This window comes from Osmia bicornis, chromosome 7, assembly GCF_907164935.1.
Source record: "Osmia bicornis bicornis chromosome 7, iOsmBic2.1, whole genome shotgun sequence".
Lineage (NCBI taxonomy): Eukaryota > Metazoa > Arthropoda > Insecta > Hymenoptera > Megachilidae > Osmia > Osmia bicornis.
In genome coordinates this window covers 2,701,723-2,716,770 of record NC_060222.1, presented here as the reverse complement: position 1 = coordinate 2,716,770, position 15,048 = coordinate 2,701,723, and the positions used below count along the sequence as shown (strand labels likewise).

The 15,048-nt window shown below is 41.2% G+C and overlaps 2 protein-coding genes across 2 annotated transcripts; both read right to left on the bottom strand.

The window, feature by feature from the left end:
- Positions 1-951: 951 nt before the first annotated feature.
- On the bottom strand, positions 952-10,869 carry LOC114873350. Its single transcript, XM_029181593.2, has 5 exons — positions 10,795-10,869; positions 6,717-6,863; positions 6,275-6,606; positions 3,283-3,393; positions 952-2,607 (listed from the first exon to the last, which is right to left on the bottom strand). Exons 2-5 carry the CDS (start codon positions 6,852-6,854, stop codon positions 2,367-2,369), a joined length of 822 nt encoding a protein of 273 aa, XP_029037426.2. The 5' UTR covers positions 6,855-6,863; positions 10,795-10,869; the 3' UTR covers positions 952-2,366.
- Positions 10,870-12,962: 2,093 nt separating this feature from the next.
- LOC114873456 lies at positions 12,963-14,689 on the bottom strand. The gene is made up of 4 exons (XM_029181814.2): positions 14,216-14,689; positions 13,421-13,623; positions 13,208-13,318; positions 12,963-13,144 (listed from the first exon to the last, which is right to left on the bottom strand). The coding sequence occupies exons 1-4, from the start codon at positions 14,387-14,389 to the stop codon at positions 13,006-13,008; spliced, it is 627 nt and encodes a 208-aa protein (XP_029037647.1). The 5' UTR covers positions 14,390-14,689; the 3' UTR covers positions 12,963-13,005.
- Positions 14,690-15,048: the final 359 nt, after the last annotated feature.

The following is a 15,048-nucleotide window of genomic DNA, read 5'->3' as shown; positions in this document are numbered from 1 at the left end:
ATCGCAATCTTCTTTTCATCAATTCTTATTTTATTAATAAAACGAAAAGATTGCCCTGAATTGAGATTGTTAAGTTACAAATTGCAATTGGTAGTCATTGCTCTATATAAAAATAAAATAAACTAAGAACCGTTTAAAATTCCGACGAACCACTAATAACTTCCTTCAAAAGAAAACACATAAAGAAGCTTGTTCGACGAAGGGAAAGGAGCTTAAAAGGGGAACGTATCAACAAGCGAATTAAATGTACCGAAGCTAGGCGGCTGATACGTTTCAATTATAGAAGCATTGTGTTTGAATGCTTTTCAGCTAGCTGTGAGTAATCTGGTAATTTGGAAAATATGCTTTTCAAAGGAGCGTCTTATACATTAAAACCGATGTCTCGGGATACAACGGGACCCGTCGTTGAAAAGCGTGACGAGAGGGAGGAGAGAAAAGAAAAAAGAGCGACGAGTAGCTCTTGCTTTTTTCTTTTTCACCGAAGGGAATTGTGGTTAACCGTACGGAATCGGTAGTGTCGTGGAAAAAGAGGGTTGTTATAAGCGGTCTACACCACGCCCTGCTTGGCCCGCGAACTGGGGCGGTGTCACTGTCATCGAATCGATATCTCTTCACTCTTACTGAATTTTATTCGTCCAATTGATGATAACCGGCTAACGAGATTATTTTATCGATATTCCACCTGATATTTATTTTAATCCTCCTGATAATCCTCCATGATTAAGAGTCGATTTGCAAAGATTTACCAAATTTCGCTCTCTCTCCATGGTCCGCCGTTCGATAGCGAGCATTGACAACGACAGGTGTCATATTTTTCTTATATTAACATCTTCAAAACTCTATCATATGATCTTGAGGACTTGAAATATTATTTACAAAGGGTATTCGTGGACAGAAAACTGCTCTAACAATAAATATATCTGATTCTACTTACACGTAGATTCACCAACGTCGACCGTACTCGCGCGGCTATTTACAAGCGCGCTATTACGTAAAGTACACACAACTCGGAGTGTATACAGAGTCATTCTATTTCGCTTATTACATATGGACTCTGGTGTAACTTGTCAGACTGCGGAGGAGTCTCGTTCCGCCTCGTTTCCCGTCTATAGACATCGGATGCTTACTTTGCGAACTTCGAACGCAATATGTCTGACCAAATTCAAGGCTATTCTACTGACTTTAGATACTCGCGAGTTCTATTTCTAATATTGCAAATTTTCTTTATCTTATTTTATAATTAATTTCACTAAATGGTACGTAGGATTTTTGCTTACCAACACCGGATCGAGCGGTGATGCATAATACAGCAGAAGGTCGGCGATCATGCAAATGGAGAAACCACGCGACGCGAGTAAAGCCGACTTATTCACACGAACGTCTGCAGCCGAGTGTTCGAAACAGTTTTCCCGATTTCGGATAATGTTCGCTCCGACGCGCGACCTAATCCTATTACGTCGAATATACTGGCGTCTGGTGCAACAATATTACAAAGAATCGTTATTATCGCCGAGCCGGTGAACTGGCGGATGCCACGCCGGATCCCCTTATCCGCCCTTCACCTACCGACACACGTTTATTTCATGTTCAACCCCTCCCATCCGCTTCGATGGGTAAGCACATCCAATTACCGAAAATGTAGCACTGCACGCTGCTATCTTATGGATTATCGTCGTTTTTAAGAGTGCCTCGAGTAACTCGTATCAGCTCCCCTCGTTTTTTAAACCGTACCACCTTTCTTCTACCCCTTTTCACTTCTTCTCTTTTCCCCTGAATTGAATGTCACTTGAAAATGATCATTATTAAAACGCAACTGACATTAGCATAATTAGATATTATGATGCTGTGACCCAGTTTTTCAGTGTCTCTCTTCATCTTTGTTTTTGATGCCTTGAGGGATGAGTCCCCATTCGCTGTACCACCTTTCCCCTCTCTATTATAGTCTTTGGATGTCCAGTTCAGAATGACTTCTCAAATTGATAGACCTAGAGATAAAACTCCACAGACACCTGGACTGTATTACCTTTCTCCTCTCATACCTCTTTCTGGTCCTTCATTTTTATTGCAATTATAGTTTCTGAATGTCCTACTCGATGCATCATCCTGAATGATCCTCCAACTATCCCAGCTTTAATTATTCTTCATCATTGTCATCATGGATGTCCATTGGTTCTCTTCATCAGACTCCTCCTAGCCTATCATGGACGTTTGTCCCTAAATCTTGCTGCTCTTCGAGAAACTGTGCTTTCTGTAATTTCTGCAACTAAACTACCGATAGCAGGAAGTTTATCATCGATAAATCGAACCGACTGTCGGACAGGATTCCTCCGAAATACGTGTCCCTAGTTCTTCCGGATGTCGACGTCTTATTTCATGTTGTACCTGATCCTTTCGTTGGAAAACCGAGTTGCATCTGCGTAGTCGACCGGAAGCGGAGGTGGTGGTGACCTAGACGCGTCGTATTTTCCGAGTGCCATGTCTATCAGAGAGAAACTGCAGCTGGAGAAGGTGCTGGCGCAGTCGTGACCTTCGTGGCCCGCCTTGTGCGCCCTGCTGTACACGTGATGCTCCTTGGGCTCGCCGGAGAACAGCTTCTTCAGAGGAAACCTGAAACAATCGAGGAATCAGAAACTCCTTGCTCCTTTTAGACATCGGGAAGAGGAGCAGTTGGTCGCGACGAAGGGGTTGAAAAAAGGAATTGATCGATTCTTGCCAATTACAGCCGCACCTGGGACACGGAAGATTCTAAAAGACGATAGGGAATGCATTCGACAATTTTATTTTTGAAAAAATCATTGGAGACAGTAGTGTACCTAAAATTTGTTTTTAAAAATGAGGAAAATTAGGCTTGATATAAAATATGAAAGACAATTTTTATGTCACCGAAGAAAAGAAGGCATATTGTCTCTCGAAAGAAGTTGATTGAAAACTGAAATACGTGTGAAATATTGCTGCACACCGTAGGCAACTTCATCATCGCGAAAACCCATAAAGTTTACGATGTAACGAGAGTTAAAAAGCTCTTAGAATCCATCAAACTCGATAGAATTTCGCGGAGGAACAGCGAGGAGACGAAGTAATGGCGTAGCTTACGCGGTGTACGCGAAGGTCGTCCTCTTAACTTTATTTGCTTAATAAAATTCTCTTTCGCGATCCGGCCTATCCCCTTCGACGAAATAAGATTATTCCGAAATCCCATCGATTCCCGGGGCAAAGCTTGTCCTCGAAAGGAACCCCTTCGTTGCGGTTCCAACTTTTATCCACCCCCAGTGTGAATCTTACGAAAACGATATCCTCATCATCTCCTCGATGAGAGTGTTCCCCTTCGGCATCAGCCGCTGGGAGGCCTCGCAGAGTGCTCGAAGTATGCAAGTTCTGCCGTCGAAATTCATCCTGAAATAAAATACATATCAGTGGGATACAATAAATTCGAATCAAGGGTGAAATTGCTACTGAAACTTATACGGGGTTGGAATAGAATTTAATCACGTGTCTAGAGATCGTTTCGTGTAATATGAAATGAGAGAAAGAAAGAAAAAATATTTAGTATCGTGTATTAATGTATCCTTTCGACGCTGAACAAGCATCTCGTTGCACGTAAAGAACGATGAAAGAGGGTGGTAGTAATGTTTTCTCATCTGACCGACCCTCTTTCGTGGAAGATTAAAGTCTCCTTTGAAGCAGCGTTTGAAAAATTCGTTTCCCACCCCAATAATTTCATCCTTGATTTGAGTGGCTCTGGACAAGCCTCGAGATCGATCTCGAAAATTGTTATCGTTTAACAAAAATAATTGACGTGAAAAATAAAATATAAAAACAACTTTTTTTATTCAGATAAAATTCGGGAGTAGATACTGTAGGCATTGGAAAAAAGTATTTGACATATATTTTCTTTTTATCAGACATCATCCACTCTGAAGGGGTGTAAATGGCTTTTGGAGTTGGGGTTGGGTGCCATATTTCATCGAATATCTTTCTAACTTAAAAAAGTTAAGACTCGCAAAGTTTTCGATTGCCAAATTCACTGTGAGATTTATCTGTTTAAAAAGTTAAGCACGTCAACCCTTGTTAGTCTTCTAAATATTAATTCTATCCCTGAAATATCATTCCACGGTAGCTTAGAGCTTTATTGAAAAACATAATATTTGCTTGGAGAGAGAATAACAGGGAGGGGAACGCACGAGGCCATGAAATAAGGTCGCATCTTATGATCACCAATCGGGGTAAATGCCGGCCATTAATTCAGAGAAATAACTGAGGAAAGGGGAGGAAATAGATTGGAACGAGTGGATCCAAAGAAGTTGGATAATATTAATGCTACAATCGCAAATTCGCGTAAACAATCTTCTTACCACCATTTGATTCTTCGACTTCTTTTATCTCAAGTATTATCATATAATTAATTTACTAATTCCAATTTAAAATTGTCCCTTGCAACCTTACAAAATTATAACGTTAAACCCACTTTCCTACCCTTATAGAAGATTAATTTTTTTTTAAATTAACCTGTCATTATTCTTCATATTCTCTGTAGTCACTAAAGGTTAACTCGCCCCAGCAAAATATTTTCAGTTATTACAATTTCAACCCATAAATAAACGCACGACAGGGAGAATCATGCAGCCACAAATAATAACAGGATTTTCCAGCAGGCAAAAATTGATTCCAGAAGGGTAGGATGAGAATCGTGTAGAGGAGGCTTGCAAGGAAACAGTTGGTGGTGTTGGAGCTGCTTAAGGGTGGCATGAATCAGAGGGTGGCGCCTGAACCAGCATGGAACGTTGGCTGAATGGTGGGGTAGTAGTCGGTAGCTGGGTTGGGGTTGTTTCTGAACGAGCCCGGCAGACCATTTATCTGTTTCTGGGGCCAACAGCCATGAGGGAAATAGTTTACCCTCTCTCTCTCTTTTGTGTGCTTTGTCCATAACCAGATTTATATCCCACCGCCGAAGGGCTTGATTATTTTCCCCGGTTGCTCGCCGATCATCAGAAATAATATCGGACGCAAATAGGGAAACATTAGTTCTACTGCATTAGTTTCTCACGTTTAATGTCCGCCGTTATTGTCTCTAATGTTTTCCTATCTTTCTTGTAATGCAAATTCTCCTCTGAAAAGCTATCGGAAAACAGATCCAGTCGCTGTTCATTTTCATTCTTTTTTTAAATAGCAATTTAGATAAAGGTAAGATTGTCTTGGAAATAAAGAAAATCACGAAGAAATTCTCAGTTTTATCTATCCTTTCCCTTTCTAATACAGCAGGAACAAGATGGTCGTAATTGGTATTCTACATCGTCTATTCTTGATCTTGACGCGTTCAGGCGGTCCATCGGGTTTCTATGAAACGCGACCGAAATACATCAGCGTAGATGACATGGAAAAAACTGAGACGGTTCGACGGGTCTCCATAAACGCGAACGACGATCGTTCGATCACGTCCAGACTACTAAAGCTGCCGTTACATTTTATTATCCGGCGTGCCACTCGGCCTGACGCGCTTCGCGAAAATTTATTCGCCCGTACGATTTTCGGACGGCGAAGAATCGACGCTTTCGTCCCAGGTAACGTGACATTCTCCTTACGTCAAAATCAATGTTCTTACAAAGAACGTTCTCGAAAAGTATATTAAAGGTTCATATTTAATCTGACCAAATTCTTTAGATAATTATATTTTTAATTATGGTAAATTATGTGGTAATTAGAAATGCAAGCAGAGATTCTGCAAATAGAAAGAATACGAGTTGTGTGATCATATTGAAAATCGTTTTACTTGTTGTCGACAGAGAGTTTTACTTTGCTCAGTCAGATGTTCAATCGTTTACTGGAGTAAATCGATGTCGGACTAGTTCTGTTCTACTTGTCTGACCAGCGTCGAATCTATTCTACTGCACTGTCAACAGGCAACCTTTGTCTGTTTTTTCCATTTCAATTCTACATGATTCTGGGACGTGTTCTACCTTTTTTTTTTAGAGAAAAATTACAAACTCACTTCTAATGTTAAATTGATATTTAATTAACAACCCTTAATCCCTCGTTACATTATATTGAAAATCTGCTGCTTTTTGAAAATTTATAATTACAAATTTTATTTTGAATATTTAATAATATATCATTTTTCTTTGAATAAATAGCTATTAAATCATGCAATGAAGGATTAATGAAATCGTCTCAGATTAATCCTTGAATATAAAATAAGAGATTACAGTAAAATTGGGACTTTCTCCATGGTCCGCCATCCAAAAAAAAGAACTATTATTAACAATTAATAATAACTTACGCGTTCATGATGACTTCCAGCTTGCTATACAGATCCCTCCGGTGTCTTCTCTGCAGATAATAGTAATCCGACTTGTAGTACTTCCTTTTCCCGGGTTTCACGTAATATTTCTCGTTGCTGTTCCATTGCGGATATTTTACGACGTTTTTGTTTAGCGGACCGTTCGCGTAGCCGTATTTGTTAGCCGGTTTAATTTGGTCTTGTCTGAGCTGTAAAAACGGCTCGAGGGCCGGCTTACTTTCGTTCGGTAAATCGTACGCGATACCCCAGTTCACACCCTCGGAGAAGATGTCATCGTCCGATAGGGTGTTAAACGTCACGCAAAGGGCGATCTAAAAATTACAACAAACTATGCCAGTACATATCTCGGTGAATTTGTATATACCGACTCGTCTCGTTTGACAAATTATAGTTGAATGAAAACAAAAGAAGCTTCGCTTACCGAGAAGGTGGAACCTTCGGGAAAAACCACGTATCGTTTCCTTCTTGATAAACGAGCGTTTTGGTCAGAACTGACCCCATAATCGCTCGTCAAAATACACAGTATTAAAAAGAGAATGTAACCTCCGGTTAGATTCATATCGGTACTCTGAAGGGAAGAAAAAAATTCATTACCAAAAAATAATCTATCAAGGAAAGGTCTCTGATTACTGAAACTCTGACATTTTATAATGCTATCCCTTCACATTCGACTCGTTTACTCGCGGAAGCACGAAGAACAAAGGGATAATTTTTACAGAGTGTATCCTCGTTCTCCATCCTCATCTTGCATTCCAATTACGAGGAAGCGAACCACGAGATCGTAATAAAGCAATCTCTTTTTTTCCGCGCATCAGTCGTTGAACGAAAATTAAATAACTCGCTCCGTTTTCAAGCGAAGTGCATTTCATTCTTCGTAGAATCCGAGACAACCGGGGTGCACAAAGACGGAGGGAGATAGAGGGTGGTAACCCGGCTTTTCTTCGAAGGACATCTCATTAATCCGAGCTTGAAACGACGAACGAGCAATTTTCCCCGGTAGCGAACAGGACACGACGTTTCTTTATTTTTCGAAAACGAGCAGGAAGAATTATTTTATTTGTACGGGGTGGTCGGTCAACGGGCAGGGAGAAGTTCACGTCGCGGCGAGTTGTAAAGGAATTACCTAACTTTCTGCCGGCGAGAATCTCGGTATAATCCGTTGAGAAATTGTTCGACGACTCGGTCGAAATAAAAGAGGCGTCGAGTAGGTTGATAATGCCGGCTGCGAGCGAGCGCGACCACCGAGAACGTGGTAAGCTCTGACACGCGGTCGCTGAATTCTCGACGAGTGGAGGAGTTAAATCGAGATTGGTGAGACAGGATCTCGAAATAATCTTGAACGATGAGGGAAGATTAACTCGTACGGATCGAACCGGTGAACCGATGCCCGCCATTCGATTACCTAGCCAATAGCTGCAACCAGCTTCCTGTTTAATTCCAATGGCAGACCATGGAGAGAGGTCCAATTTCAATTTAACGTATGAAACTTTTTCATTTCAAAATTGTACATTTAAGTCACGATCGATAATTGTAATAAAAATAATTTATGATAATTTCTACTATCTTTTGCATAGTTTTTCTTTGCACTTTTTCCCGCTTTCCTTTCCGATTATCCAGCGTCCTTACCCCGGCTCCTCTCGAAGGAATTTCTCCTTTGTCGCCGGGGAAAAGGATATTGTCGAATACCTTGAGGGTGTTCGTGCCACCGGTTTTCGTCTCGTCAGACGAACGTCAATCTTCCGGCGTCACTTGCCGCGATTATTTCACGTGGAAAAATTGTTTGCCATGCGTGGAAGCTCGTGCGCAAAGTGTCGAGACGAGTGCATGAGAGGATGCCTTGAGAAAATCGTTCGCTTTCTATGATTTTCAGCCCCCTTTACCTATTTACCTTTCAGCGATACCTAACAACTTCGTTGAAACGGGAAAAATGATTTATTTAGTACAAAATTGAAATGAAATCGAGTCAACTTTAACTCTAAATGAATTTATATCACGAGTTATTGAAAAAATGACAGACGGTTAACGGGTTAAACAAGGGAATCCAATCAGACGTTTGCCACGATTTAAATTCGGACGAGGCTGATGAACGTGTCGCAATCGAAATGAAATTCCCGAGTCCTGTGATCGAATCAGAACAGTGCTCCCGTTTGCCAGCCACCTCGGGAATCTATTAGACGAGTCAACAGAAACGATTGAAATTTCTCAACTACTTTTCACCCTCGTTCGTTTCTGTCTGATGTAGCCTCGCGTATCCGGAACACGGCAGACGTGATTCCACGCTCTGGAAAAATGTTTCTCGACTCGAGGCAAGTAAGGGTTGGCAAATATTGACGATTTCGAATGGGCTGTAAATCCTGCACAGCTTGTTCCTCCGACTACCGCCAGATAATATTCCGATCTTCTAACGACGCTACAGAGCATAACCGTCTCTTAAATTTCTATAGAAAATCTTCAGGGTGTGATATTGATTTTAACGAAAGAAAATTTATATTCAATTCGTACTGAAAAATTTGTTTCGATAATACTCAGGATATCTGTATCTAGAACTTGATATTTTTCCCCACTGTACACTCACAATATAAATCTGCGTATATGGAAAAATGGGCGTATATATACGCTCTATCGACTCTAAAGAAATTGCACCTTATCGCCTTTAAGAAAACTGCACGTGTATATACGCTCTGTATCCTCCAGGAAAATATATACGTCAATGATGCAAATAGATTATGTCAGAATCTCTGAAAAGAAGTTCACATGCGAAGAATAAAGGGAACAAAGATAAAGTAGCAGATTTTTGTAAAGAAAATTCGTAACGAGGTGAGATATCTGAAAATCTGGTCGAAAGGTGACAGGATGTTGTATCGATCGTACGGAACAGCCGTCAGGTTGAATAAAGCTGGTTCACGATCGGATAAGATTTATCATAATCAACGACGAGCTCGTCCCGATACGGTTGGATGGCGTGTACGCTTAGGAAAGCCTGGACGACAGAAACGTCTCGGCTGTTCACCGTCTTGCGGAGTGAACGTCAACTTCCTGCTTTGATGCCGGCTTATTGGAGACGTGACTCCTGCCGGTTGTGCACAGACGAGCACCCTCTCTATATATCGATCCGGTGGTACGTTTCAACGGGAAACCGAACGATATTTCAAAGGCCGAAACAATTTCGGAAATCGTCCCGGCGATCTGTCAAAAATTGCGGGGAAGAAAAACGGGCCGTTCGAAATGCGGCTGAACGAAGCAATAAACGCGTCACTATGGACGTCGGTGTGAATTTGAAAGAGAAATAATTTTGCGGATCAATCTCTGAAATTAATCTTCGTGTTCTCGAAATTTCTGAAGATTCAGAAATCAATCATGGAAAGGATAACAGAAGCTTTCCCGCCGACGGGAAGTATAAAGAAAGAGAAAAGGCAAAAGTCGAAAAGCATCCTCGATGGATGAAAAAAGAGGAAAAGGTCGGTGGAAGAGGAAAGATCGATCCTTCCCCAGTGGAAGTATCTTGTAACTCAGTTCGGTAAACTCTTTAGGAAACAGGAAGTTGTTAGTCGGCCGTGGGGGCAACGAGCGGAGGAAATGATCGATAGGTGACGGCGATACTGAAGAAAACACGGGATCCATGCTTCGAACGGGGCTTTTGCCGATGAACGATGGCAACGACGTGATCTCACTTATCGGGAAAGCATATTACCCGATGCCGACCAGGACTACTCGGCCTTCTTTCTTTCCTCCTTGCTCGTCCTCGATCGTTAAGCCTCGAAGAAATATGATATTGCGACAATTCCGTGGCTCATTCGTCGAATTCAATTTACGAGGCCTACTTGGGAAACGAGTAGATCGATAACGATACCCCTACCGTTGATTACACCGCCGGATTTTATATATTTTTCCTTTTCTTCCTTGGAATTTTATCTCGAACACTTAAGAATACCCAAAAATAAGATTAAATTAATTTTAGAGAGCTTAAGATTTTTTATAATTAAAAATTTTTAATTACATATTGGATTAGTTAAAACTGGACTCCTCCACCGGGGAATTAAAATGAAGAGTGTAATTGGCAAAGTGAAATTTTGTAACCGAAGCAAGCATCGTTCGAATCAATTATCTCTAGGCATGTTTCTGGTAATTTTACTTTCTCACAAGTTTAGTTACCAACCTAACACCTCCGTTCATTAATTAAAAATTCAAGTGTTAATAAGCCACGGTCGTACGATTCTGTTTTATTAATAAATGCAATAAAATTTCTTGGTGAAATTCCATTACAAATGACGAAGAGAAACCTGATTTTTAATATCACGTACAAACTTAGTGTTCGAAGATTCACCGTTTACGACTGGCCGAAGTAGCCAGTTAATGAAGCCTCGAAGCCGAACACACATCGTAAAATTCCCATTTCTTGTCTGTTTCACGAGGCAACGTGTGCGGTGCGAGGAGTCGAAATAAGAAATGCAAAAATCGGCATAGTTTCCGGCGGATTTTATGGAAATTAGTTTACTCACCGGTACCCACTTGCTTCTCGGTGATGTCTTCGCGACGAATGACACCCGGACCAGTGTCAAACGACCGTTATTATTGCATTTCGAGAGCAGACCGGCCATTGTCAAGTTCATTAACGCTCCCCGTGTTCCTTCGCGCCTTGTTTGACAAACAATTAACAGGCTGACGGTCGAACGACCGTAAGGAGCCACCGTGCTAATTACTGCCACCGCTAGCGCTCGCGTTGACATCTCAGAAACGTGTTACGACTCTTCAGTTTTTGCTTTTAGACAACTCCAAGGACAGCTCCCTCTTTCTTTTCTGCCGCTATAATCATCGTTTGTAAATTTCCATCGCATAATTTTTAACACCTGGCGACATTGTTGATTAATCCTGCAAAGTTAATAAAATTATATCATTTTCTTAAGATTTCAAGTGGAAAATGTTGAATAAATATAATTGTAACAAATTAACCCTTAGATAATGGAGCCTAGGTCACTTATGACCCAAATTAAATTAAAATTATGCCTCTCTCCATGATCCGCCATCCGAGGTTTAAAGTACACAAAAATGTGTCAAGACAAAATTTCATTTCTGGATTTCTAGAGCACCTGAAACCTATTTATCTATATTAGAACGTTTAGTTCTCAGTTTAGAAGCCCTAGGGTCCTCGTCCAATGTTTATTAAACTTCTTGTTCAATTTAATGAGCATATAACAACTAAGTTAGAAGCACCAGTTAACACCTTATGAGTATCAGTTTGCACATCTGACTAATTTATGTCGCATTACACTTTGTGTGTGTGTGTTACATATTACAAGTAAGCCTGCTGTCTCAGCGTCTATTATCATAAAGAAAGAAAGAAAAAAATACAGTTACCGTAGGAATAGGTGTGAAAATTAGATCAGCTCGTTTTGCTCGACTTTACACGAGCCTCCGAACGACGACGTCAAACACAACGGTGTATGTCATTAAATTTTGATTAGGTATTCAGCTTTCGAGATCGTCGATCTGTCGGGGAGAGGCGAGAAAAGGTAAACGTAGCAGATGGCTTGATTCTTCGAACTGTCGATACCGAAGTGTCTGGAAGTCGCAAGGCAGGGAAAATTGGGTCGTGTCCCCGGGAAAAAGGCCGTCGGGACTCGTTACGAAGTTTCCCTGAAAGACAATGGAAGGACTTTAAGGAGGAGCTTGAGAAAAATTAGAAAGATACGTTGGGAGAAATTAGCTGCTTCGTGTTGGACAAATTTCTTGGGAGATCGATAAACTGTTAAGGGATAAACTTCCTGATATTGCTTGTTCAACTTCGTTAGATGAAGTGCAACTATGTTGATGACTGTTTCGCAGATTATTAAACTTTCGGAAGTTCGGGCGTAGTTGGGAGTTTTAGGAAATACCAATTTTCTTTTTTCTTTACGGTAATTGCCTTGGCATCGAGCAGGTTTCTGTAACAAACGTGAATGAAAAATTGAAGGAAATTTAAAAGCAATCGAAGGCCTTTGTTTCCAACCTGGAGGATCCGTGAAAGCGAGTTCCGGTGCCAATAATCGCAGTGACGCGTGTCAATTGCATCGTCACGCAGAACGTCAGCAGGTAGCAGCTCGTCAGAGACAGCTGGAGCGCGACACGTGCGTCGCGACGCGGCGACGTCGCAACCGTTTAACCAGTTCATGTTGCTCGGATATGCAGCACGTTTCGAATATGTATTAACCGTTTATCCACTTGAACCGTCTCTTCGCGTATGATGTTTGCGCCTGCAGGGCTTCGAACTTATTCGATGACGAGATGGAAATTTATGAGGAACGGGATAACCCGACCTAATGGCTCGTTCATCGCGTCTATCAGCTACCGGATATCTTCTCGGAGACGTGTTTTTACATCCTTCAGGAGATCGCTTCCTTGGGTTAGGTTGGGTTGGGTTGGGTTAGTCTATGATTAATTGGATGTGCGTTTTATCGCTGCTCGACGTTTCTTCCATTTAGTTTCATTTTTCTGATGAAATGGATATCTGTTTACCATGTTCAATTAGGTGTAATTGAAGAGATGGATTTCTAAGTTTTTTTATTTTAATTTAGAAAAATGAGTCAATTAATACCTTCGATATAGAACACTGTAGAATACAATTATTCTAAAAATCTGTAGTTAGCCAAGTTAACCAAAAGTTTCTCTGTAGAGAAATAAACATCAGGGCCTGAAAGTGAAAAATAAATCTCCGCGAACAGGAACGTTTATTGTCAGCTTAAACTATCCGAGTACAAATGAAATAACAATAATTTTAGAAGAGAAAATGGACAAGTATAGGCCATGTCGCATGGTACCTTTGTCCTATATGCGATGTCGTACGAGTCTATATCTCCAACGTCTTCAATGTTACTGAAACAAAATTAGACGCGTAATAAATTAACAAAGAAAAGATATTCTTCTTATTTGACGTACCTTAATATCAGTCGAATTGCGTCTTCGATGAAGGATTCACCTGGAGGGCTCAAGAACACCTTTGCTTCACAGATTGTCCTCAGAATACATTGTCGTCCTGGTAAATTCTGGCTGAAACAAATTGTGTTTTTTTTACTCTTTATAAAAGAACAAAGTATTCTGCAAGGAACAGGTTGGGTTTTAAAAAGATTTTAATTAAGAGGACATGTGTACCTATCCAAAGCAGTCTCAAAATTAGCGTACAGCTCACGACGATGACGTCGTTTCAGTATCCATGGTCTTTTCACGAAATACTTTCTCTTGATAGGTACTTTCTCCGTGGTAGACGGTATTGGCCAGATCATATCGAACTCAAAATCCAGATTCCAAACCGCGGGCAACTTCACCGGAATCGGTTGCAAAATGGATATTGTCATCTAAAAGAAAAAAAAAATTGCACTGTTACACCAATGATAAGCACCCTTGATCAACAGCTATTAATTTAGAATTTTTGTGAAATTTGTAAACTGAAAAAGCAATATTCGGACGGTGGGTCATTGAGACAACGATCAAACATTCCCTAACCCTTTGAGGGGAATATTTTTCTTCCAAACAAATTATTGAAATCAAAGGTTATCTAATGGTTTCTGGGGTCACTGATTACGATTCCCATGTCACTGCTCCTCAAAGGGTTAATGGGGATGGAATACTTAATTTTAATCAGAACACTGTTTAACCACCCAACTACCTAATTTCAGCCTCAGCACCATTGAAAAATTAAAGTGTCTAATTTTAACCTATGCACCGTTTTACACCTTTCCTAGATCCAGGTCTCGATTGACCCATTTTCCACCGTCCGAAGATGAACTACCCTCCGCAATCACAAATATCACTAAATCACTGCTTTAATCTTCCATTCTGCCACGAATACCAGCACCTCTGTCTGGCACAGTGATCCCAAGGTATCTCGTTTGGTATTCCGTCGAAAAACGCTTCCGTTTCAACAATTCCAAAAATGTCCACACTTACCACGAACGCGCTGCCCTTTGGAAAAGCGAGACGCCTACGTCTGGATAGAGTCACCGTGGACCTTTGACTGGGAACGATGAAGTCGGTGTGATTACGGTGACACACGGTGTCCCCGAGGGCCGGGATCGAGTCCAGGATCTCGGCGAGAATCAGGACGAGCCACGGGGCTCTCATTTCGTGGAATTACCGGCTGAAATCAGCCGTTTCGCGGTTTCTCGAAGAGCTCAGACGTCTCCTGGGAGAAGCAGCTGGCTTGCAAACTTCCTCCACGACGTAGCGATGAACATCTTTCGCGGTTACTAAGCTGACCGAAGCGGCGGTCTATCTGTTTACGCGTTCCTCGCGGACTGGCGTCGTTCCGCTTCGAACCCGCCTCGAACGACCACGCGTGTTTGACCTACCAGTTATCGAACCTGGCGTACTGTTTTTCATCATCGCACGAGTCGCTCGATTGTATTTGTCCAGGTTCTGCTTCTAAATCGGAGATGGACAGCGTTGTTTCATTTGAGAGATGATTATTTCTGAAAAGAGTGTTTATTAATATAATTAGATGGATGTAATTAAGAAGATCGAAGCACCTCTTGTTATATTCCCAATTCAAAATTTTTTTTGAATACTACAAGTTACTCGAACCCTGAAGAATAAAATTCTCCTTTCGAATCTCTCCAGAAACTTTTTATTCATTCCTGGACGTATCCTGTTAAACGGTCTGTATATTGTAAACGACCCCTGTGTCTTTTCTCAGTCGGTTCTCGTGACGGAATTTCAAATTCGCGTAGCTGCTGGTTCTGAAGAATTCTGGAACGAAGAAGAAGAACCCGTCTCGATCCTGA

What these genes read in the sequence shown, in the direction of transcription:
- LOC114873350 (XM_029181593.2), bottom strand. Translation starts at nt 6,854, where the DNA reads ATGAATCTAACCGGAGGTTACATTCTCTTTTTAATACTGTGTATTTTG. An exon ending in CCGAAGGTTCCACCTTCTCG is followed by an intron (nt 6,607 to 6,716) that starts GTAAGCGAAGCT and finishes TGTAATTTTTAG; the next exon opens with ATCGCCCTTTGCGTGACGTT. An exon ending in CTGGAAGTCATCATGAACGC is followed by an intron (nt 3,394 to 6,274) that starts GTAAGTTATTAT and finishes ATTTTATTTCAG; the next exon opens with GATGAATTTCGACGGCAGAA.
- LOC114873456 (XM_029181814.2), bottom strand. Translation starts at nt 14,389, where the DNA reads ATGAGAGCCCCGTGGCTCGTCCTGATTCTCGCCGAGATCCTGGACTCG. An exon ending in CAAAGGGCAGCGCGTTCGTG is followed by an intron (nt 13,624 to 14,215) that starts GTAAGTGTGGAC and finishes TTTTTCTTTTAG; the next exon opens with ATGACAATATCCATTTTGCA. An exon ending in TTTGAGACTGCTTTGGATAG is followed by an intron (nt 13,319 to 13,420) that starts GTACACATGTCC and finishes AATTTGTTTCAG; the next exon opens with CCAGAATTTACCAGGACGAC.